This window comes from Callithrix jacchus, chromosome 11 (genome assembly GCF_049354715.1).
Source record: "Callithrix jacchus isolate 240 chromosome 11, calJac240_pri, whole genome shotgun sequence".
NCBI lineage: Eukaryota > Metazoa > Chordata > Mammalia > Primates > Cebidae > Callithrix > Callithrix jacchus.
In genome coordinates this window covers 107,889,860-107,913,566 of record NC_133512.1, presented here as the reverse complement: position 1 = coordinate 107,913,566, position 23,707 = coordinate 107,889,860, and the positions used below count along the sequence as shown (strand labels likewise).

Genomic DNA, 23,707 nt, shown 5'->3' with positions numbered 1-23,707 from the left:
GTAGTAGATGAATTCTGCTTAATTTGTGAAGACTAAAAAATGTAGTAGATGAAACTTTAGTATCTATGCCTCTTTAAGAACATGTATTTAAAATGGAAATTATTGGGCAGTTATTAAAGAGAATTTGAACTAAAAGGAAAAAAAACATGGAAAAAGTTGGTCGTGATGGTGTGTGCCTGTGATCCCAACTACTAGGCAGGCTGAGGTGGATTGCTTGAGTTCAGTTCAAGTCCAGCCTTCTTTCTTTATCTTGTGGTATTAGCTACTGTTTTTCAGACTAGAGGGGAAAGGCATGATAGAGGGAAGCCATTATAGTACCTCCTCCAGCATCTTACCATTACACTGCCTTAACATTAGTGTCGATTTTCTTTTTTTTTTTTTTTTTTCCCGAGACGGAGTTTTGCTCTTGTTACCCAGGCTGGAGTGCAATGGCGCGATCTCGGCTCACCGCAACCTCCGCCTCCTGGGTTCAGGCAATTCTCCTGCCTCAGCCTCCTGAGTAGCTGGGATTACAGGCACGCGCCACCATGCCCAGCTAATTTTTGTATTTTTAGTAGAGACGGGGTTTCACCATATTGACCAGGATGGTCTCGATCTCTTGACCTCGTGATCCACCCGCCTCGGCCTCCCAAAGTGCTGGGATTACAGGCTTGAGCCACCGTGCCCGGCCTAGTGTCGATTTTCAGCAGAGGACAGCAAGAATTAAGAAGAGGGAGGAGGAAACGAAAAACTACTGTTGTTTCTCACAGGACCAGTATAGTAACAGTGCGATAATGATGGCCCTGAGACATCAAGAAAATATTACAGTCAATAGACTATTCTCTTCTTTTGAAGAAAGAGAAAGGACCTAACATGTTAGATGTTTTTCACAGAAAGGAAAGAGTGGAAGGAAAACCTATTAATGAGAGAGTATCTTCCTCCCCAGCCATTTTTAATAACTTTCTCACATAATGACTTTGCCTTTGGTTTGGTATCAGGGTAATGGCAATCCAGAAAATGAGTTGGGAAATGTTTTATCTCTTCTGAAAGTCTTTTTCTAGAATTGGCATCATTTCTTACTTTAAATGTTTGATAGAATTCACCAGTCAAGCCACTTAGAACTGGGATTTTCTTATGGGAAATTCTGTTACTTAAGTTAAATTTTTGGCCAGGTAGGGTGGCTAACACTTGTAATCCTAGCACTTTGGGAGGCTGGGGTGGGTGGATCACCTGAGGTTGGGAGTTCAGTACTAGCCTGGCCAACATGGTGAAACCCCATCTCTAATAAAAATAAAAAATTAGCCAGGCATGGTGGTAGATGCCTGTAATCCCAGCTGCTCGGGAGGCTGAGGCAGGAGAATCGCTTGAACCCAGGAGGTGGGGGTTGCAGTGAGTCAAGATCGCACCATTGCACTCTAGCCTGGGCAACAAGAGTGAAATTCCGTCTCAAAAGAAAAAAATTCTTTTGAGTTTTCAGAGTTTTAGTAATAAGAGACACTCTGTTTTTGGTTTGTTTTTGAGGTAAAAGTCTGTTTCTAAGGCTGGAGTACAGTGGCACAATCTCAGCTCACTGAAACCTCTGCCTCTGCTGGTTCAAGTGATTCTCCTCCCTCAGCCTACCCAGTAGCTGGGACTATAGGCACGATCGCCTAATTTTTTGTATTTTAATAGAGACATTAAAATAGAGGGTTTTGTCATGTTGTTGGCCAGGCTGGTCTTGAACTCCTGACCTCAGGTGATCTGCTGGCCTCAGCCTCCCGGAGTGCTGGGATTGCAGTCATGAGTCACTGTGCCTGGCTTGTGTTTTCTTTCTTTTTTTTTCTTTTTAAAGGTAGGGTTTCACCATGATGGCCAGGCTGGTCTTCAACTCCTGACCTCAGGTGATCCACCCACCTTGGCCTCCCAAAGTGCTAGGATTAAGGGCGTGAGCCACTGCGCCCGGCCTTTTCTTTCTATTTTTAAATCACTTTTGGAAATTTGTCTTTCACAAAATCTAAGTTGTATTTATTGCTATAAAGTTGTTCATAGTGTTCTCTCTTTTATTTTTATTATTTATTTTTCTAAGACGGACTTTTGCTGTTGTTACCCAGACTGGAGTGGAATGCCATGATCTCGGCTTACCACAACCTCCGCCTTCTGGGTTCAAGCAATTCTCCTGCCTCAGCCTCCCGAGAAGCTGGGACTACAAGCGCGCACCACCATGCCCAGCTAATTTTTATATTTTTAATAGAGACGGGGTTTCACCTCGTTGACCAGGATGGTCTCAATCTCTTGACCTCATGATCCACCCGCCTTGGCCTCCCAAAGTGCTGGGATTATAGGCGTGAGCCTATAATTGGTGTCTTCTCCTTTCTTGATTGATCTAGCTGGTCAGTTTTATTTTTCTTTTCAAAGAACCAGTCTTCTGATTTTGTTTCATTTCTTGTTTTCTATTTCATTGATTTCTGTTTATGTTTATTATTTCTTTCCTTATACTTCAGTGGAGAGAGGTCGTAAGGACACAGGATGGGGATAAAGGGAAACCTATAATTTTCATAACAAAATAGCCATGCTTTTGTGCATTCCTTTTTTTTTGAGACCCAGGCTGGAGTTCAATGGCATCATATCATGTCACTGGAACTTCCGCCTCCCAGGTTCAAGCAATTCTGCTGCCTCAGCCTCCCGAGTAGCTGGGATTACAGCACGCACCATCATGCCCTTGCAATTTTTTATATCTTTAGTAGAGATGGGGTTTCACCATGTTGTTCGGGCTGGTCTTGAACTTCTGACTTCAAGTGATCTGCCTGCCTCAGCCTCCCAAAGTGCTGGGATTACAGGCATGAGCTACCACATCCGGCTGCTTTTGTGTATTCTTTAGAAAACACTTTTGGTATAAGCATAGTATATTTTATTTAACTCTATGACTTTTAGTGAGATTTATATGGTAATTTTCTCCTCACTTTTGTTTAGGAAGTTTATCGGAATTCTATGCCAGCTTCGAGTTTTCAACAGCAGAAACTTCGTGTCTGTGAAGTCTGCTCTGCCTATTTAGGACTTCATGATAATGACAGAAGACTGGCTGATCATTTTGGGGGTAAACTGCACCTGGGATTTATTGAAATAAGAGAGAAGCTTGAAGAATTAAAGGTATATTGGTAAAATAGTCCTCACTTTATCCTCCTTACCCTCTTCTTCTTTTGATCTGTGTTGTCTTTTTGTTTAATATTCTTGACTATCATTCAGTAATATATAGTATCTAATGATTAATACTTAACAGTGTAGGATTATAGATGAAATTCACGTTGGTTTAATGGATGCTGTCTGAGGAGCAGACTTTTAAATATTATCCTGTTATTTTGGGAGTTACCATTTTATGTTATCTATGACACTGAGTTAGGAATTTTTCAAACTAGTTTCTAATACAGAGTCCCGTAAAATTTCATTGTTTCCTCATTCTTTTCAATAAGGTCAATAATGTAATTTTTTTTTTCCTTTTTTTTTTTTTCTGAGACAGAGTCTCTCTCTGTCGCCCAGGCTGGAGTGCAATGGTGCAATCTCGGCTCACTGCAACCTCCACCTCCTGGGTTAAAGCAATTCTTCTGCCTCAGCTTCCCAAGTAGCTAGGATTACAGGCACATGCCACCATGCCTGGCTAATTTTTGTATTTTTAGTAGAGATGGGGCTTTATTATATTGGCCAGGCTGGTCTCAAACTCTGACCTTGTGATCTGCCTGCCTTGATCTCCCAAAGTGCTGGGATTACAGGCATCAGCCACCACCCCGGGCCAAAAAAACTATGTATTTTTAAAAAAGACAGTTACTATTAAATATGTAGGCTTCTGTAAGGAAGGCAACACAGTTTTTAGTCTTAAGTTATTTAGAGGGGATAAGCACAAAAAATCATGATATTTCTGAAGTGGTAAAGATGAGTGTTGGTGGATATAATCTATTACCTTTTAATATGCTGATAGCTTTTAAAGAATTGTGGCACTATAGTGTTTTTTTATGAATTGAGGACTGGCTAACGGGAAACATGGCATAGTCATTTTCTATGTAACTGTTATCACTGGAATTAACTCAAGGTCCATAGCATTTAAAATAATGTAGAATCAGAAAATGCCTAGGGACATCTCCATTTGTAGTATTCTGGGTAGCTAGGGTGATCTCAAGTAATTTTAAAAAACTTGTTGAAATGATCACTATAGCAAATAGTTATTGGGCTCCAAGTTAAAGCTCCAGTGGTTCCTGCTTGGTAGTTTTGCATGTATAGACCTAGCATCAGAACTCTAGCATTTCATTCATATCTTTAAAAGCAGCAGCATCAGGATGGTAATTGGAAGTGACCTAAGACATTTCCATATTAGAAATCACAGGGCATGGGAACTTGTAGTGATTTATAATGGTTGATTAAAAAAATACAGCATAATACTAGAAAACATTCAGAGGAGGAAAATCTTGTAGAATTGACTTGGAAATGTCTTTAAGAAATCGTGGGGGAAAAAACCAAAAAGAAATAAAAAGAAATCATGGAGCTGGACATGGTGGCTCATGACTATAATCCCGGCACTTTGGGAGGCCAAGGCGGTTGGATCACTTGAGGTCAGGAGTTGGAGACCAGTGTGGTCAACATTGTGAAACCCTGTCTCCACTAAAAAATATTAATACAAAACTTAGCTGGGTGTGATGATGCACGCCTGTCATCCCAGCTCCTCCAAGGGCTGAGGCATGAGAATTGTTTGAACCTGGCAGGTTACAGTGAGCTGAGATCGTGCTACTGCACTCCAGTCTGGGTGACAGAGTGAGACTGTGTCTCTAAAAAAATAAAATTATAGAGAGGCCTATCTGAGTGGCTCACACCTGTAATTCTAGCACTTTAGGAGGCCGCAGTAGGATGATCACTTGAGCCCAGGAATTGGAGACCAACTCGCTGTTTGGGCAACATAGCGAGATTCTGTCTGTATTTTAAAATAATTTTTTTTCATTTAAAAATTTTAAAAACACAAGTAGAAATCATGGAGAAATGTGAAATTTTGCACATTTTCCACAAAATGGGGAAAGATTTTGAAAAGCAATTTATAAGCCTAATGATTATATCTGGCAGTACTTCAAATTGAATTACTAAATAGATTTTGATGATAATTGTACTATAAGAAACCAGATAATGTAAATCTTAGGATGAAGTTGATTAAGAATGGACTCAGTAGATATGCTCCTCATTTATTATTGTCATTTTTAAGAGAGTTGTAGCTGAGAAGCAGGAGAAAAGAAACCAGGAACGGCTGAAACGAAGAGAAGAAAGGGAGAGAGAAGAAAGAGAGAAGTTGAGGAGGTATGGAGTAATGGGCCAAGTAATTGAAGTTGAATCTCTGTGGTTCTAAAAAGAGATATAATTGATTTTAAATTTTAGATGGTGATAAATCTGTTATGGGAGGTCGGAAACTTCTACTTACTTTAAAAAATATTGCTGTGCAAATTACGTAAATATTTAATTATACAAGTATCTTAACTCTTGGCCATTTAACTGAATGTGATTTCTTCTAAAAATCTGTGGAAGAGTGAATAAAGAATGCTTCATATCTTGTAAGATATATAACAATCTTTTTCTACTCCTTTGGTTTTTCATGTTGGTCTAGACTTGTACCAGGTTAGCATAATTATTTTTGTTTTTATGATGAATTTTGTTAATAAAAGGTTTGAGGGGGATTGTTTCATGGAAGGGATTTTTTTTTTTTAATTTCCTCAATTCTGGGAGCTATTAACTATTAAAAAGTCTAGTAATAACACCTAATTGTATATAATTTTTGCTTACATTGGTATTCATTAATTGATAAAATCTTACAATTCTTAGTATTTGGAATGTCTAAACATTCTTTTTTTTTTTTGAGACGGAGTTTCGCTCTTGTTACCCAGACTGGAGTTCAATGGCGCGATCTCAGCTCACCGCAACCTCCACCTCCTGGGTTCAGGCAATTCTCCTCCCTCAGCCTCCTGAGTAGCTGGGATTACAGGCACGTGCCACCATGCCCAGCTAATTTTTTTGTATTTTTAGTAGAGACAGGGTTTCACCATGTTGACGAGGATGGTCTCTATCTGTTGACCTCGGGATCCACCTGCCTCAGCCTCCCAAAGTGCTGGGATTACAGGCGTGAGCCACCGCGCCTGGCTAAACATCCTTTTGTGTCACTTTTACCCACTGACAACTAAAATCACATAGCGTCATGGTGGCAACATTTTTTTTGTAATTTATCTTTATAACTTCTTCACCAGCTTTAGGATGGACAGTTATATCACAAAGGATTTGCCTGTAGTCCTAATATATAGTTTTCTCTGAATCATATTATATGTCTGAAATTTAAATACCTTCTCTTTAGACTTATCAGATGCGCTTAGGCTAATTAAAACCCTTTGTAATATTAGGTTTTATGCTCATTTCCTCCAGTCTTTGAGCATATTGTACTCAGTATATTTCAAGAAGTTCAAGCAGACTTTATTTGTGTTACATGGCTTATAACCAGGTAATCTTCTTGTACCATAATGACAAAGTGAAACAAAATCACATGCGTATATGGTCCCTTTTTAAGGGAAGTAATGTCAGTCCTCTGTTGAGAGAGAGAGATTTATTCATTTACCATAAAGCTTACCTCAGAGCTTTCATCTGCTTGTTCTTTTTTGTACACTAAGTCCTTCTGGGAATATTGCCCACTATTCTAATACATAAATGGAATTTTAAGTAATAGTGAGAATCCCATTTTAAGATTCAACTGAGGTGACAGTAACATGGACCAAAATTTCTTTGCAGGACTACATTTTCACATTTGTAGATGATGAAAAAGTATATTATATCTTACGCTTTTGTTTGCCAAATGGCAAGTTTCTTTTGACAGTGATTATACAATTAACCCTGTTTCAGAAATGTTAAAAAAAAAATGTTGATTCTGCGAGATTATGGAAGTATGGAAGAAGACGAAATTAGAACCTAGTATAAAATTACACAAGATGGGATAAAAGAAAGAATCGTAATCATTTACCAGGTGCTTATTTTGTGCCAGGTACTATAGTCAGGAATTTATCCATATTCGTCTAATCTTTATAAGCCCCACCCCAGTAAAATTTATATTACTGTTCCTCTTTTGCTAGTGACAGACTAAGCTGAGGGATGATATATAACTTAATCGGGTCACACAGTGAATGATAGAACCAGAAAATAAAACTCAAATCTGGCTGATTTCAAAGCCATGCTTTCAACAATGGTATGTATCATCCAAAAAAAAAAAAAAAAATCCCTGTGGTGACCTACTCACCATAATATTTACATTTTATCGAGCATTAAACGTGTGCTAGGAAATGTGACAAATGCCTTATTTAGAGTATCTCATTTGAAGAAACACATTGTAAGATTGAACTAGGTGTTCTAGAGATTATAGTATGATGTTGTAGCTCCAAAAGTATATAGATCTCAGACCATAGAAATTTCACTCTGTTCCCAGAAGGGAAAAAATAAATGACAGAGATATAAAAGAATTTTTTCCAACCTATTAAGTGGTTTCTGAATAGCAAGTTGTAATATATAGGTTGAGCATTCCAAATCCAAAAAATCAAATCCAGTGAGTTTCAAAATCTGAAACTTCTTGAGTGCTGACAATGTTTAAAGGAGATGCTTATTAAAGCATTTCAGATTTCAGTGTTTGGATTTAGAGATGCTTAACCAATAAATTATAATTGTATAATTGTATAATTATATAAATTATAAACACTTCAAAGTTTGAAAAAAAAAATCGGGTGCCTGTAATCCCAGCACTTTGGAAGGCCAGTGTGGTAGGATCATTTGTGTCTTAAGAGTTCAAGACCACCCGGGCAACAAAAAAATTTCAAAAAACTTGAAAAAATACAGAAGAAAGAAAAAATCCTAAATATTTCTGATTCTTAACGTTTCAGAGAAGGAGTACTTCAACCAGTTATACTGTGTTTTAATCTCCTAGGAGCATACTCTTTAAGAGCCAGGTATTCTGAGTTAAGCGAACCTTGGCAAGGTTGAGAAATCTGTACAGTTGGTGGTGTATTTTGGAAAATTTTGTGTGCATAGGTATATGCCTTATATTTGTAAGATTAATATGAACATTAGAAATCAGGAAGAATATAATGTATCTTTGCACTGTTTTCTTATAGCCACTTTTCTAAAACTATATTCTTTTTTTAGGTCCCGATCTCACAGCAAGAATCCGAAAAGGTAGGTGTATTACATAAGACAGATACAAGTAGTGAAGATGTCTTTTTCAGAGGTAGTTTTTGTAGATTAAATGTCTTTAAAAGTATTTCTTTTCTGGCTGGGCATGGTAGTGCACAGTTGTAATCCCAGCTACTCGGGATGCTGAGGCTGGAGAATTGCTTGAATCCGGGAGGCAGAGGTTATGGTAAGCCAAGATTGTGCAACTATACTCCAGCCTGGGTGACAGAGCGAGACTCTGTCTCAAAAAATATATGTATATATATTTTGAAATTGTTAGATGCTCAGAGTACATATGTAAAAGGATTAAGTTTTAAAAAATAAATTTGGATGATATATTTAGGAAACACTTTCTAAGAGGTTGTACCTATCGAAAATACAAGTAGGTTATGGTTGGATAAAATTCTGATAGATCCACTGTGGGATAAGCAAAACCAAAATGTTTAGTATACCCTCCAGTCTTGACCTTATGTGAGTTTGTTGTGAGTTTATTGCTCATTCCTTTGAACAGTGATCACAGAAAGCTTTCAGAGAGGCATTTGCAGCCTTGAAGAGCAAGACAATACTTTTTTTGACTTTCAGCGTTAAAATTTGGGGTTTGAAACCTTTCTTTATAGTTTTTGCTAGTTTGTGATATATTTTTTGTCTGAGAAAGGCAGGGAAATATATTGTACTTTATTCTTTCTCAGTTCTTCAGTTGCTATTCTCATTCTAATCATTGAACTTTTCTTCATGGATCCATTCCCACCTAGAATGTGCTTTCTCAGTCTTTTCTAAATTCTACCCTTCATCTTGTTCAGATCACATCTTCTTTTTTGAAACCTTCTGAGTACTCAGCTCTAGAGACTATTTCCGAAGAAGTTTTCCCTAAAAAGTAGAGAATTTGTTGTTAGAAAAGAAAAACCTGGCCAAGTGCAGTGCCTCACGCTTGTAATCCCAGCACTTTGGGAGGCTGAGGCAGGCGGATCACCTGACGTCAGGAGTTGAAGACCAGCCTGGCTGACATGGCAAAACTTCATCTCTACTAAAAATACAAAAATTAGCCAGGTGTGGTGGCGGGTGCCAGTAATCCAGCTACTTGGGAGGCTTGGGAGGCTCAAGTGTAAGACGCACTTGAACTCAGGAGGTGGAGGTTGCAGAGACTGTGCCACTGCATTCCAGCCTGGGTGATAGATAGACCTGTCTCAAAAAAAAAAAAAGGAAGAAAGAAAAACCTTATGGTTCTGTTAGCTACATTTTTCAATGGTATTTCTGCCTAAAAAACTAAAGAACATTAATAAGTAGGACCAGTTGTGTTAGCTAATTTATGTTCACCAATAATGGTGAATTTCTGTGATCTAAGATGAGAAGTAGAAATATTAAACTATGATACTATTCTTGTTTACTGTTTGATTAATATAAGCTGGTCCCTTTGTTGAAAACAAAGTATTACACATAGAACATCTTTAGATATCTGGGCCAGAAATTTAATTTCTGCTCCTCTAGTCCTGTTAACCTAGATACTGCATTTGCCTTATAACTGGGCTCCTTATTTCTCTGTGCTTGCCCACTCCCCCTTTTTACCTCATTCTGTTTTTCACACATCAGCCAGAACGAGCCCTTTAAAAGATGAAGTACATTACGTCAGCCCTCTGTACAAACTTTGCAGAGGTTTTTCATCTCATTCTTAAGAGGAAGTAACATCTTTACCATAGCTTTTACATAGGGTGACGGTGTAGTCCAGGGGTGTCCAATCTTTTGGCTTCCCTAGGCCACACATCAGATACACTAATGATAACTGATCAGCTGGAAAAAAAAATTGCAAAAAAAAAAAAACTCATAATATTTTGAGAAAGTGTACAAATTTGTGTTGGGCCACATTCAAAGCTGTCCTGGGCAGCATGTGGCTTGCAGGCCGCAGGTTGGACAAGCTTGGTATAGCCCAAACTGCCCTGGGATAGTTCTGGTTTATATCTTTTATCTAAGAATATTTACTAATAGCTTCTCAATGTACTCAATAACTTATTCAGAGCCTTCTGGTTTGAATGATAAAGTTACCTGGTCATCCTCCCTGTAAGACCCTGATGTTACTCCCTTTTACTCACTTCATTCCAGCCACACTGGTCTTTTCCTTCAACATGTTGAGCTTTCTCCTCGCTTAGGGCCTTTGCCTCTGTGTTCCCTCAGCCTGAAACATTCTTCTCTGAGATGGCTGGTTCACTTGTTCCCTTTTTTCTTCTTTCAGCTTTGCTTCAGCTCCATTCTATCAGAAAAGCCTTCCTGCTTATTCTGTATAAATATTACCTCTCTTTTCTCTTTCTTCACCCTACATAATACAGCTTTAAAATTTTTTTTGAGACGAAATTTTGCTCTGTTGTCCAGGCTGGAGTACAGTGGCACGTTCTGGGCTCACTGCAACCTTCTCCTCCCAGGTTCAAATGATTTTCCTGCTTCAGCCTTCCTAGCAGTTGGTATTACAAGGCACGTACCACCACACCCTGCTAAGTTTTTTTATATTTTTAGTTGAGACAGGGTTTCACCATGTTGGCCAGGCTGGTCTTGAACTCGGCCTACCAAAGTGCTGGGATTACAGGCATGAGTCACCATGCCTGGTAATAGATGTTTGTTTTTTTTTTAAGTCACCTGACATGTCTCTATTTATTGCCTGCAAATCTGTATAGATCCCTTTCTGGAGCATAAGCGTTAAGTGTTCAGGTAACTTATTTGCTACTCACCTTCTCTTAGTACCTAGAACAGTGCAGAAAGACCTAGTGAATATTTTTTGGATGAATTATCTAGAATTTTTTAAAAGATGAATAAAGTTACACATTGGAAGAAATAGCATTCATAATAACTCAGAATGAGTGGTTAAACAAAAGATCACTTGATAAGAGTTTTATATATTTTCCCTCTGTTTCCTTTTGGAATTACTCTTTTTAACTGTGGAAATACTTTGTTTTTTGAGAGAGGGTGTCACCCTGTCGCCTAGGCTGGAGTGTAGTAGTGCTTAAACAGCTCACTGCAGCCTCTCCCAGGCTCAAGCAGTCTTCCTCCCTCAGCCACCTGAGTAGCTGGAACCACAGGTGTGTGCCACCATATCCAGCTAATTAAAAAAACTTTTTTGTAGATATGGGGTCTTCCTGTGTTGCCCAGGCTGGTCTTGAACTCCTGGGCTTAAGCAGTCCTCCCACCATGGCCTCCCAAAGTGCTGGGATTACACAACGCGGGCTACTGTGCCCAACCAGAAATATTCTCTTTAAGTATGGTTAAAGCTATGTTCATGTCATACACCTTTCTTTGACTATAATGTTGATATAAGCTGAATGCTTTTAAACATCCTTTATAACAAAATAATCAGTTGAAGATAAACCCTATTCATAAACTATCTCATCTGTAGGAATTTAAACTGGCTGTATCAGATTATGAGCAAATCTCACATTCTTAAAGTTACTTAAACAGTTTTATTGAGGTATAAAATATATACCATAAGATTTACTCTGAGGTCAGTGATTTTTTTTAGCTGTGCAACTGTCACCATAATCCAGTTAAGAACATTTTCATCATTCTTTTTTTTTTTGAGACGGAGTTTTGCTCTTGTTACCCAAGCTGGAGTACAATTGCGTGATCACGGCTCACCGCAACCTCCACCTCCTGGGTTCAGGCAGTCCTCCTGCCTTAGCCTCCTGAGTAGCTGGGATTACAGACATGCGCCACCATGCCCAGCTAATTTTTTGTATTTTTAGTAGAGACGGGGTTTCGTCATGTTGACCAGGACGGTCTCGATCTCTTGACCTCGTGATCCACCCGCCTTGGCCTCCCAAAGTGCTGGGATTACAGGCTTGAGCCACCGCGCCCAGCCATTTTCATCATTCTTAAAGTGACTCTTCTAACAAAGTTGTATGCCTCTGTTTTTTCTTGTTTTCTGTTACATGTTTATGTCCCTCTGAATGTCTTTTCCACCCTCATCACATACTCTGACCCACCCCAAGTTAGTTTGTGAGGCTATAAAAGTGTCTTACCTTCTGGGTTTTTTTTCTTTTTTAAAAATATTTTTATTTTGCCTGCACCTGGATCGTAAATCTTCTAGCTTTTCAGAATGTTTTTTCTTCTATACTTCTGTATACTCATTAGAAATACATTTTTTTGCAATCTGAGTCAAGTTCTCAAAAATTATTTTTGCAAGTTTTCTTTCTCCCAAACTGTGTTCCTTGAATAGGGAACTGTCTTGCTCTTGTTTTGTCTTGCTCTCTGTCGCCCAGGCTGGAATGCTGTGGTGTGAACACAGCTCACTGTAGCCTTGACTTCCTGGGCTTGGGTATTCTTCACGCCTCAGCCTCCCAAAGTGCTGGGATTATAGGTATGAGCTACCACTCCTGGCCTTTACTCTGTTTTGATTACAGTGCAACTAGGCATGCATACTGTGGGCATTAAAAACTTATTTCTATGATTATCTCAGCTTTCTAATTCAGAGAGCGTAATTAATTTAGCCTGAACAGTATTCTTCTTCATCTCTTCCCTTCTGTCCAGGTCTGTCAGGTACATATTTAATTTCTAGAGAATATAAAAAATGTTCAAAATAAAATCTTTAAATGAAATTCATAATGCATCTAAATACAGTCCCTGGCATATAGTAGTAGTTCAAAAGCTGCTTTCACTTGAAAAACTATTTCTGATATAAATACTGATTGATCAATGTCTTGTTTTTTGTGTTTTGTTTTTTTATTAAGACAGAATCTCACTCTGTTGCCCAGGCTGGACTGCAGTGGTATGATCACAGCTCATTGCAGCAGCCTTGACCTCCCAGGCTCAAGTGATCCTCCCACCTCAGCTTCCTGAGTAGCTAGGACTACATGCATGTGCCACTGTGCCCAGCTAATTTTTGTATGTTTTATAGAGACAGAGTTTCGCCATGTTGCCTAGGCTGGTCTCGAAATCCTGAGCTCAAGTGATCCTTCTGCCTTAGCCTCCCAAAGTGTTGGGATTAGAGGTGTGAGCCACGATGCCTGGCTAAGAATTATTAGTGTTTTATTTTTGACTTCTAATATGTAGCTATTAACACACCAGCAATTTAGTGTAGAGTTAGCTGACTTGCAGTATAATTGGCATTAAGAATACTAAAAAAAAAAAAAAAAAAAAAAAAAAAAAAAAGTTTCTCTTTAAAGAGTAGGCTTTAATAAATGAGAAAGGTAAAAACAAAATCACATCTTGTCTGTTAGATCCAGGTCCAGAGAGCATCGCAGACATCGATCTCGCTCCATGTCACGTGAACGCAAGAGGAGAACTCGATCTAAATCTCGGGAGAAACGCCATCGCCACAGGTCCCGCTCCAGCAGCCGTAGCCGCAGCCGTAGCCACCAGAGAAGTCGGCACAGTTCTAGAGATAGGAGCAGAGAACGATCCAAGAGGAGGTATTGATGTGTCAATCAGAGGATATGGAGCTACCTTAATGTTTTAGAGTTGGTTATGTTTACTTATGTTACTTATGTTTAGAGTTTAGATTATTGGTTTGAAACTTTTGCATCTGGTAATATGTACACATTTGTGTGTGGGTATAAAACATTTTTCTGTGATTATATGGGTAGTTTTGAAAGAATATACTTAACAAACCAGAGCAAGAAATTGGAACCAATATGTGCAGAGATTATTGCTTTTCTCTGCTTAGTATGTCTTGGAAAAAAGTTCTTTACAGGTAAATAATTTTAAGTACCAATGCCCTTAGTATGGATCAGCAAATTAGGGGCTCTGAGAAGTCCCTTCATTAAAAGAGTTGTTTCGCTTTGATTTGAGCTGAGATGCTTTCTCAGAGCAGACACATTCTAGTATATTCTTGTTTAATCTGCACTATAAATATGTATTGTTACATACCTTTAGCTTGGCAGGGCAGACTCATAAGACTTTCTTGGTATAATGAAAAAATTCAAAAGGTGCAGACATAGGGTAAGGTATGTTTGAGGACTTGAATATCTATTAAGAATAGGCAAAGGATTATAATGTGGTAGAGAAGTTTAGCACTCATAGTCTGTACAGATCAAACTCTCAACTTCTCAGGTCACATGTTGGCCCTTAAACCAGGTAATTTCTGTATAATGCAAGCCATGTTTAAAATTGCTTTTTTCTTGACAACTATTCTTAAGTATATGTATGATAAACATTTTTTGAGTGCCTAGTACTTACTAGTCTTATATACTCTGTGGATTACTCCACATACAATCTATAATAAAATCCATGGAAAGCTGTTAAAATCTTTCTCCCTTTTCTTTGACTCAATTTTCCATTCCCTGAAATCACTCACAAGCTGAGTTTGTTAATAGGCTCTCAAACAATATTTTATTTCTTATATTCTGGCCATGTTTTTAGTAGTCCTTAAGGTGGTTTTAATAATAATTGTATACGTTCTACTGTACTAGACTTAGAAAAACATAAAGATATATAACATAGTTGAACAACTTTAAGTTGCTCTAAGAAGTTTCCTAAGTCAGGCTGGGCATGGTATCTCACACCTGTAATCCTAGCACTTTGGGAGACTCAGGTGGGCAGATCACTTGAGATCAAGAGTTCAAGACCAGCCTGGCTACCCAACCCGATGTCTAGTAAAATACATATATTAGCCGGGTATGGTGGCGCATGCCTGTAATCCCAGCTTCTCAGGAGGCTGAGGCAGGAGAATTGCTTGAACCCGAAGGCAGAGGTTGCAGTGAGCTGAGATTGCATTACTGTACACCAGCCTGGATGACAGAGTAAGACTCCATCTCTCAAAAAAAAAAAAAAAGGCTTCCTATGTGAGATAGAACACAGCACCGACATCTCTGACAATAGACTGGCATGAGACTACCACATGTTACAAAGTTCTGAACTGCTTATCATAGAGTAAATGGTCCAAGAGTTTAGATGAGGTGTATAACAGAGTAATAAAAAATGGCTCCAGAAAGGCAATAAAATTTAAACAGGTGGAATCAGCTAGGAAAGATATTCCATACAGAGTGAATATCCTAGGCAAATGTGGAGAATGAGCAGGGAGTTTGTGAGGGACAGAGTGATTTGTAGGCCTCTTATCTCACACTCTTGAAACTGGATTTTGGGGTCTACTCTCAGTGCAGTATTCAGAAATAAGCATTTTTAAAAAAAATTAATTTTTATCTGCACAATGAATTTTCAGAATTATCCTGCTAGGTGATTGAAGGTTTAGACATTTTCTTGTGTCAATCCACCCAACTGTCATCGTTGTTGGTGTTGCTGAACTCTTAAATGTCTTTATTGGTGGTGGGTATGGGAAGGATGGGAGTGAAGTTCCCTCATCTGCGATTGTGTTATCTTAGTCCCTGATGCTTCCTGCATTTATGAAGTTGTATAGGAAATTTTCCACCGTACTACATGATACCCCTCATATCTAAGATGTCAGCATGTTCATAAAGAGGATTATTTTTGTAAAACTATTAAAAGTTTTGCTTTTATCAAGCACTTTCTCATCTTTTAATTCAAATTATTCTCTTTTAAAGCATCATTCTTTGTTTTTACAAAAAATTATCAGATAATTGCTGTTAAAACCTACTTGGTATAACATACAACATCAAGTTACTGCTATATATTTGGGTTTAATTTTTCAAGATAAAAGTTCTCACTTTAAAGCCTTTTATGTTTTGCTGTTCTCCTTTTCCTTCTCTGAAATACTGGTCTCTGATATAAGTAGATTGCCTTTATGACCTCTTCCTGGCAACAGTACCCTGTGTAAATGAGGACCATTTGTAGCTTTCTTTTTGCTCTGTTCAAACATGTTTAATGCAGACTTCAAAGTCAGACTCTGTAGTCTGACTTTGGGTTCATTGGTTTTGGCTAAGTAATTTATTTATTTTTTTGAGCACTCTTTGCCCAGGCTGTGGAGGGTAGTGGCATGATCTTGGCTCATTGCAACCTCCACCTCCTGGGTTCAAGTGATTCTCCTGCCTCGGCCTCCCAAGTAGCTAGAATTACAGGCCCATGCCACCATAACTGGCTAATTTTTGTATTTTCAGTAGAGGCAGTGTTTTGTCTTGTTGGCCAAGCTGATCTAGAACTCCTGACCTCAGGTTATCTACCTGCCTTGTCCTCCCAAAGTGCTGGGATTACAGGTGTGAGCCACTGCATCTGGTCTTGGCTAAGTAATTTAATTAACCCACCTGTCTTTCTCCAGCTACTAAGTGGAGATGGTAAGAATACCTACTTTAAGATTATTGGTAGTTTGAGTAAAATAGTATAAGGAAGCTGCTTATGTTGGGACATAGTAGTTGATACTCATCTCATAGTTGTCTTTCAGTTATTATTACTGACCTTGGGCCTGTTTAGCATCTAGTGTCCTTATTTTAGGTATCATTTCTACCATCTCTTTTCATATTTTATTCCAACAAAGGTTATGGATAGGGCTAGTGTAGACTTGAAATTACTAGTCTTGGCACTGTGCGATTTTTTTTTTTTTTTTTTTTAATTTAAATGGAGTCTCACTCTGTCACCCAGGCTGGAGTGCAGTGGTGCGATCTAGGCTCACTGCAGCCTCTGCCTCCCAGGTTCAAGCGATTCTCTTGCCTCAGCCTCCTGAGTAGCTGGGACTACAGGTGTGCACCGCCATACTCAGCTAATTTTTTGTATTTTAAGTACAGATGGGTTTCACTATGTTGGCCAGGCTGATCTTGAACTCCTGACCTCAAGTGATCTGCTCGCCTTGGCCTCCCAAAGTGCTGATGTGAGCCACCACACTCAGCCTTTTTACATCATTTTAAAATTAAGTTTATTAAAACATTAAGTAGAATGCCGAAAGTTGATAATTATTTAATTTTAGAACTTTTGTTTAACCCTCAACTATATTTCTAAAACTGAACAGTCACATTTTTCATTTTTCTTAAAGTATTACTTATTCAGGTTCTTAGTAGTGCCTCAGATCCTAATTCTGAATATGAGTGAAGTAAGATAATTATGTGAAAGTACTGTGTCACCTGTAAAGAACCAAATAAATGTAATTTGTTGAATTTTAGATGTCAGAAGTATACACTGTTCCATGTTCTATTTCATAATATGTTTGTTTTTCCTTCTGATTGTTATTTACCTTTCTTTTTGAAGTTGGGTATGGGAATGGAGAGGGTAGTAAACAGTTAATGGCTAATCAAGATTCATTAGTGTGAGCATCTTTGTCTTTTTTTTATTTCCCCCTTGTTGGTTGAATAAGCTAACTCAAGATGAGTAGATTTTAAAAATAAAGTGGTTATTTAAATCCATATTACTTGAGTAGTAATCTTATCTAAGTCAGGTGTTGGCGGACTGTTGCCAGTAGGTCAAATCTGGCCGGTAGCCTGTACAACCAGCAAGCTATGGATGGTTTTTACATTCTAAAAAGAAAAGGAAGAACACTGCCACAGAGATTGCATGGACCCGCAGCACCCCAGATACTCACCATCTGGCCTCTGTTCTAAGTCATTTAAAATTTAGATATAATACCTTTCACTTTTTAAAGCTATTATCTATATATTATTTTTTATATTAAAATACCTGTTATGAATTGGAGGAACTGTGTTGTCTCTGAGATAATGAGAGTAGCCTGTAAGAAATTATTTAAGCCTTTGACCCTCAGCTATTTGTTTTTCACCCATCTTCTTGTTTTAGTGCCCTTATCAACTATGGTAGTGCACTGTATTTTGTCAGAAAACTGACTCCTCTGTCTTGTGTATATTCTTCGATATATCTTCAGCTATCAGTAGCTTAATATTTATCCTATTCTTTAATTTGGGTTTTTGGGTTTCCCAACATATTTTGCTCCTCAAATTAATATTTTTCAGATCCTCAAAAGAAAGATTCAGAGACCAAGACTTAGCATCATGTGACAGAGACAGGAGTTCAAGAGACAGATCACCTCGTGACAGAGATCGGAAAGATAAGAAGCGGTCCTATGAGAGTGCTAATGGCAGATCAGAAGACAGGAGGAGCTCTGAAGAGCGCGAAGCAGGGGAGATCTAACTAGCTGTGTACATTTCTTCAGTCCTTAAGCTTCCTACGGAGTTACGTACTATTGTTTAGTTCACAGCTGTTCAGGGTGACAGTAAGCAGATCCAGACACCAGATCCAGCTAGGCTAGATGTACAGTATCTAACTTGATCTGAACTGAACCTGTTTTCCTTGATGATGCCTAAAACTACATCCATAGTTTCTGGTGAACCTGTAATACAGTTCTGAAAGTACCATTTTATATAATAGGATGCTGATCTCTATTCTTTCAAGTAAGAGTGATAGTGAACAAATTGTGTTACTTGCCTTGGGATTTTTTGAACATTTGTAAAATGCTGTCTTCCTAGTCCAAACAGCTGCAGCTTTGGGCATTTGCTTTTTAATTCTTCTTTCTCTGACTTTGTATCCCTTAATACCTACACTCTCCAATTGTAAGAGAAGGCGGGCAGGGAAGCAATAGAGCTTCCATTCTAAGGCTCTACTCCCGTTATGAATTACTAGTGATTACAGTTCAGAGCATTGATCCTGGAATGTGTGCTGGAGAAATTTAAAATACTGGGTTTTTTGTTTAATGGGGCCTATTTAGAGTTGGAAATTGAACAGCTGTTGCATTACATACTTTTGCTTTTTTATTGAAATTTTGAAATCAAACTTGTCTTGATTTTTCTGTTCTGTTGAATTGCTATATTCAGGATGTTCTTGGGGGGTGGGGGCAGGGACTTCGTAATAAGCACTTGTTTTACTTTGTGTGTGTGGAGTATAAAGGCTACACCCTTATTGTAAACATAATAAAATGAAAGAAACAATCACCACCACCATTATTAAACTGTAACTTGTCTAGTAAATTGTCACTAGAACTATTTGCTGTGGGCATTTCTTCTATTCTGTTATATCATTAATAGTGCCTTACTGTGCAAGGCACCAAAGAACATAAATATGTACTTGCAGAGATTCCAGGTGAGCTGTTCACGTGGGCCCCTTACTGACTATATTCCAGCCACATCAGGGTTGTTTTTAGTGACCATTATAGAGAAGGAATGGACCTGTAGAAGAAATTGGGTGTTCTTATTCTCATTCAGCAAACCCAAATAAAAACAGTATATGTAACCAACATAATGAGACTAAATTTCTGCATTGAAGAGTTGTAAATCCACTAGTAACTTAAACTGTAATTGGCAGGTATCACTTGTGATTCTGGAAATTCTGAGGAACAAAAAATTCCTTAAGTAATGAAATTAGTATCTTATAGTGGGTATAATTAACTAAGGCCACCTTTCAAGAACTGTTAATGTCCTTCATCCCCAAGTTTGACAGATTTGATGTCACAGGCATGTGGGCCCCTGTGAAGGTGGTGAGAGAATGGGAAACTAAGGCCATTCTAAGTGATAGCAGATTTACCTTAAAAAAAAAAAACCCCATCAAGTTAAACTACGCTTCATTAACTGAAGGTTTTCTGCCGTATTTGGTTCCACACATGCAATTTATATGACATTTAATCCAAGAGCCCCATCTGCATCAATGGCCTATTTCCCTTCTTTTATTTTTGGTTGCTGAGAAGTGTTTTCTGTCTACTTTGTTCCTGGTAGTCTGTGCTTTTCTAAATCTTTATAGGCACTTCGGATTTAGTACATTGGGGTTTGGAGTAAGATCAAAAGGAGACTAGCTGGTTGGTGTGAGGAAGAATGTCTGGGACCTGGCCATTAGAGTAGTATTTTTGGACGTAGATTTTGAACTCTAAAACGTATGTACAGTTGGAATTGAACACTTGTAGAAGTAACAGGTCTGCATTATCAGTGGCTATAGCAGTTGCGGTTTCTAGGTGATACAGGCTGCCCCAACACCAACAGGGCATGATAGCCATGAAGTGCAGTCACTCGGGCTGTGCACCGCAGGAGACCACTTCAACTGCAGGGCTCTGCATGACTGATGCCACTGAATTAGAGTAACTCTAAAATCTCAAATCTTTGTCATTTTCTTATATACAACTTTTGGTCGTTCTGTGTTGGTGACTGGTAGAAAGGATAACTTGTCCCTCTGGGGGGTGTTTTCCTAAATTTTTACCTTCAGGTTTCCTTCATTTTGCTGTTATCAGGTAGTACCCCAAAGCCTCTTTGCTGAGCTTCTCAACACCAACTAAGCCTAAGGGAAAAAGCCTCCTTAAATAGGCACGTATGTTTGTTTATTTGAGACAGAGTTTCTCTTGTTGCTCAGGCTGGAATGCAGTGGTGTGATCTTGGCTCACTGCAACCTCCGTCTCCTGGGTTCAAGTGACTCTCCTGCCTCAACCTCCCAAGTAGCTGGGCTTACAGGCATGCACCACCACGCCCAACTAATTTTTGCATTTTTAGTAGAGACAGGGTTTTGCCATGTTGCCCAGACTGGTCTGGAAGTCCTGGCCTCAGGTGATCTCCCTGCCTCTGCCTCCCAAAGTGCTGGGATTAAGGCATGAGCAACCTTCTTTGTTCTGCCCCTGCCAGCCTTGTTTTTAAACAGACTTTCTTGTTATTAGGCCTAAAACCAAGGTTAATTTACCTTTATCTTTTCCAAGTTCATCTTTCCCCTCCATGTTACGTTTTAAAGATCTTTTTTTTTAATTTTTAATTTTTCTTTATTTCCTTTTTTCCCCTTTTTTTATAGAGACGGGGTTTCACCATGTCAGTCATACTGGTCTCGAACTCCTGACTTCAGGTGATCTACCCACCTTGGCCTCCCAAAGTGCTGGGATTACAGGCATGAGCCACTGTGCGTGGCCAAGAATCTATTTTTAATAATAGCTTTCAACATTGGCCTTTTGAGCAGTTGCCAAGTATGCATTACAATTTCCACAAACACCTTTGCCATTTGATATGGTAGTAAATTCTTTCAAAATGATTTTTAGGTAATGGTTATGTACATCATTTAAGTTTTTCCAAATAAAGGTTGGTTATAATTGTTAAATTTGTTTATGGGTTTTTTTTTTTTTTTTTTAAGATATGGTCTTGCTGTATCACCAAGCTTGAATGCAGTAGCATGATCTTAGCTCACTGCAGCCTCAGTCTTGGGCACAAGTGATCCTCCCATTTTAGCCTCTTAAGAAGCTGGGATTACAGGCGTACCTGTAATCCACCACGTCCAGCTGATTTCTTTTTAAAAATAAAAAGATTTGTAGAGGCCGGGTATAGTGGCCTCATGCCTGTAATCCAGCATTTAGGGAGGCCGAGGCAAGCAGATCACTTGAGGTCAAGAGTTCGAGACCAGCCTGACCATGGTAAAACCCCATCTCTACTAGAAGAAAAAAAAATACAAAAATTAGTAAGGTGTGGTGGCATGCACCTGTAGTCTTAGGAGTCTTAAGGCACGAGAATAGCTTGAACCCGGGAGGCAGAGGCTGCAGTGAGCCAAGGTCACACCACTGCACTCCAGCCTAGGCAACAGAGTGAGACTTTGTGTCAAAAAAAAAAAAAAAGATTAGCCAGGTGTGGTGGCACATCCCTGGAATCCCAGCTACTCTGGAGGCGGAGGCAAGAGAATCACTTGAACCCTGGAGGCAGAGGTTGCAGTGAGTGGAGATGGTGCCACTGTGCTTCAACCTGGGCAACAAGAGTGAAACTCCATCTCAAAAAAAATTGTAGAGATGGAGTCTTGCTTTGTTGCCCAGACTGGTCTCTTAACTCCTGGGCTCAAGCAATTCTCCCACCTCAGCCTCCCAAAGTGCTGGGTTTACAGGAATGAGCCACTGCACCCAGCCCATTTTTATATATATAATTTTAAAATAGCTGCCCATCACTGAGTTATATATATATTTTTAGCTTTAAAAATCCACTATTACAAAGCTAAGAAAAAAACATCATTAGGCCGGGCATGGTGGCTCACACGTGTAATCCCAACACTTTGAGAGGCTGAGGCAGGCGGATCACAAGGTCAAGAGATCAAGACCATCCTGACCAACATGGTCAAACCCTATCTCTACTAAAAATATAAAAATTTGCTGGGCTTGGTGGTGTGCACCTATAGTCACAGTTACTCGGGAGGCCAAGGCAGGAGAATCACTTGAACCCGGGAGGTGGAGTTTGCAGTGAGCCGAGATCGTGCTACTGCACTCCAGCCTGGTGACGGAGTTAGACTCTGTCTCAAAGCAGTAACACCACACACAAAACCACTTATTGAATGGGATATTCAGCTGTTAACGGCTATCCCAGTTGTGAAACCATTGAAACTTGTCCCTTCAACTGGTAAAGTAGCCCTGGCTACTTGAGTGCCTGCCCCCAACACAAGACCAGCACAGCCAGGAACCTCCAGAATAGTTCACTACCAACGTGCTGTACTGACTTAAATAGTTTGAAACACATTCTTAATGTCTGTTTTGTGTCTGGAAAAGCAGAAGCTATTTGATGTAATAAATTCTTTCAAAAATGGTTTTTAGGTAATGGTTATCTACCTTAAGTTTTTTCAAATAAATGCTGTGGGTTTTGTTTTTTTAAGACAGGGTCTCTCTTGCCCAGGCTGTAGTTCAGTGGCACAATCTTGACTCATTGCAGCCTCAACCTCCTGGGCTCAGGTAATCTTTTTGCTTCAGGCCCCTGAATAGCTGGGACAACAAGTGTGTACCACCCTGCCTGGCTAGTTTTAATAGACACAGGGTTTCATTGGGTTGGCAAAGCTGGTCTCCAACTCCTGAACCCCAGTGATCTGCCTGCCTCAGCCTCCTAGAGTACCTGGCCTACATCATGATTTTACTGTATCTTTGTGATTTAAAATTTCCTGGGGTATAAATAAGGCAATATGAAGTTGCCCTTTCTCAGTATTTTTCTTTGTACTGCCTGTTACTTGGAAAAGCATTTTCTCCTTCAGGGAAGATAGGAAAGGCTAGAGAGCTGAGAGAACAGGGTTTCCCTTGGCAGAGGCTGAGTGGGGGAGACCAGTCAGGGGTCTGTCAGCAGAGTAGTGCTGGGCCATGCATGAGAGGGGGTTCTGGGGTCAGCAGGCAGTACACCTGCATGTTCTCCAGGTAGCAGCAGAAACATTAGGGTGTTGGAGGTTTTGGGTCTACAGGCATATCTGGGGATCAGAACAAGCCAGTGGCCAGAATTAAAGGGTGTAGGCTGAGCAAGGCATGAGACTCACAGAACTGGGCTGTCAGTCAAGCAAGGATCCAAGAGATGGGCCAGCCAAATAGAAGTCAAAGGCTGGTGTTGGCACCAAATCTACTCTCACACTCCTTTGGGAGACTGGTTCTTCAAGTCTCAAATGCTGTTCACACCCGTCTCTGGATGCTGTTGGCTGGCTACCTGTAAAAGAAAATAGACTAAATGGGCTAAACTCTGAAGGGACCTTATTGGCTCATGTGACTGAGTTGCATGCCAGCTTCATCTCTCAGAAAAGCACCTGAGCCCTATATCCATATGAAGAGAAACCATTCCATCTTGTGCCTCTTAAGAGCAAGGCAACTTTTCCTAGAAGCTTTTGGCAACCTTTTTCTCACACCTCTGTCCCTGGCACAGAGACCTACACAGACGATGCTCAATGAATGCAGAATGAATTAATGAAGTGCCTCGTTGTTTCCGACATACATTAACCCACACGATCTCATTTGATTCATATA

General features: G+C 39.4%; 1 protein-coding gene across 46 annotated transcripts in view; it reads left to right on the top strand.

Moving 5' to 3' along the window:
- LUC7L2 (LUC7 like 2, pre-mRNA splicing factor) overlaps nucleotides 1-18,986 on the top strand; it is a 60,373-nt gene extending 41,387 nt beyond the window's left edge. For 45 of the 46 annotated variants that reach the window (XM_002751943.7, XM_078343671.1, XM_078343672.1 and 42 more), the window contains 5 exons: nucleotides 2,929-3,105; nucleotides 5,195-5,286; nucleotides 8,155-8,184; nucleotides 13,377-13,568; nucleotides 17,961-18,986. In XM_002751943.7, coding sequence (XP_002751989.1) covers nucleotides 2,929-3,105; nucleotides 5,195-5,286; nucleotides 8,155-8,184; nucleotides 13,377-13,568; nucleotides 17,961-18,138 — 669 coding nt within the window. In that variant the 3' untranslated portion in view covers nucleotides 18,139-18,986. Of the gene's footprint in view, nucleotides 1-2,928; nucleotides 3,106-5,194; nucleotides 5,287-8,154; nucleotides 8,185-13,376; nucleotides 15,619-17,960 lie in introns of those variants that run through there. The other variant, XM_078343687.1, reaches the window with a different exon arrangement.
- Nucleotides 18,987-23,707: the final 4,721 nt, after the last annotated feature.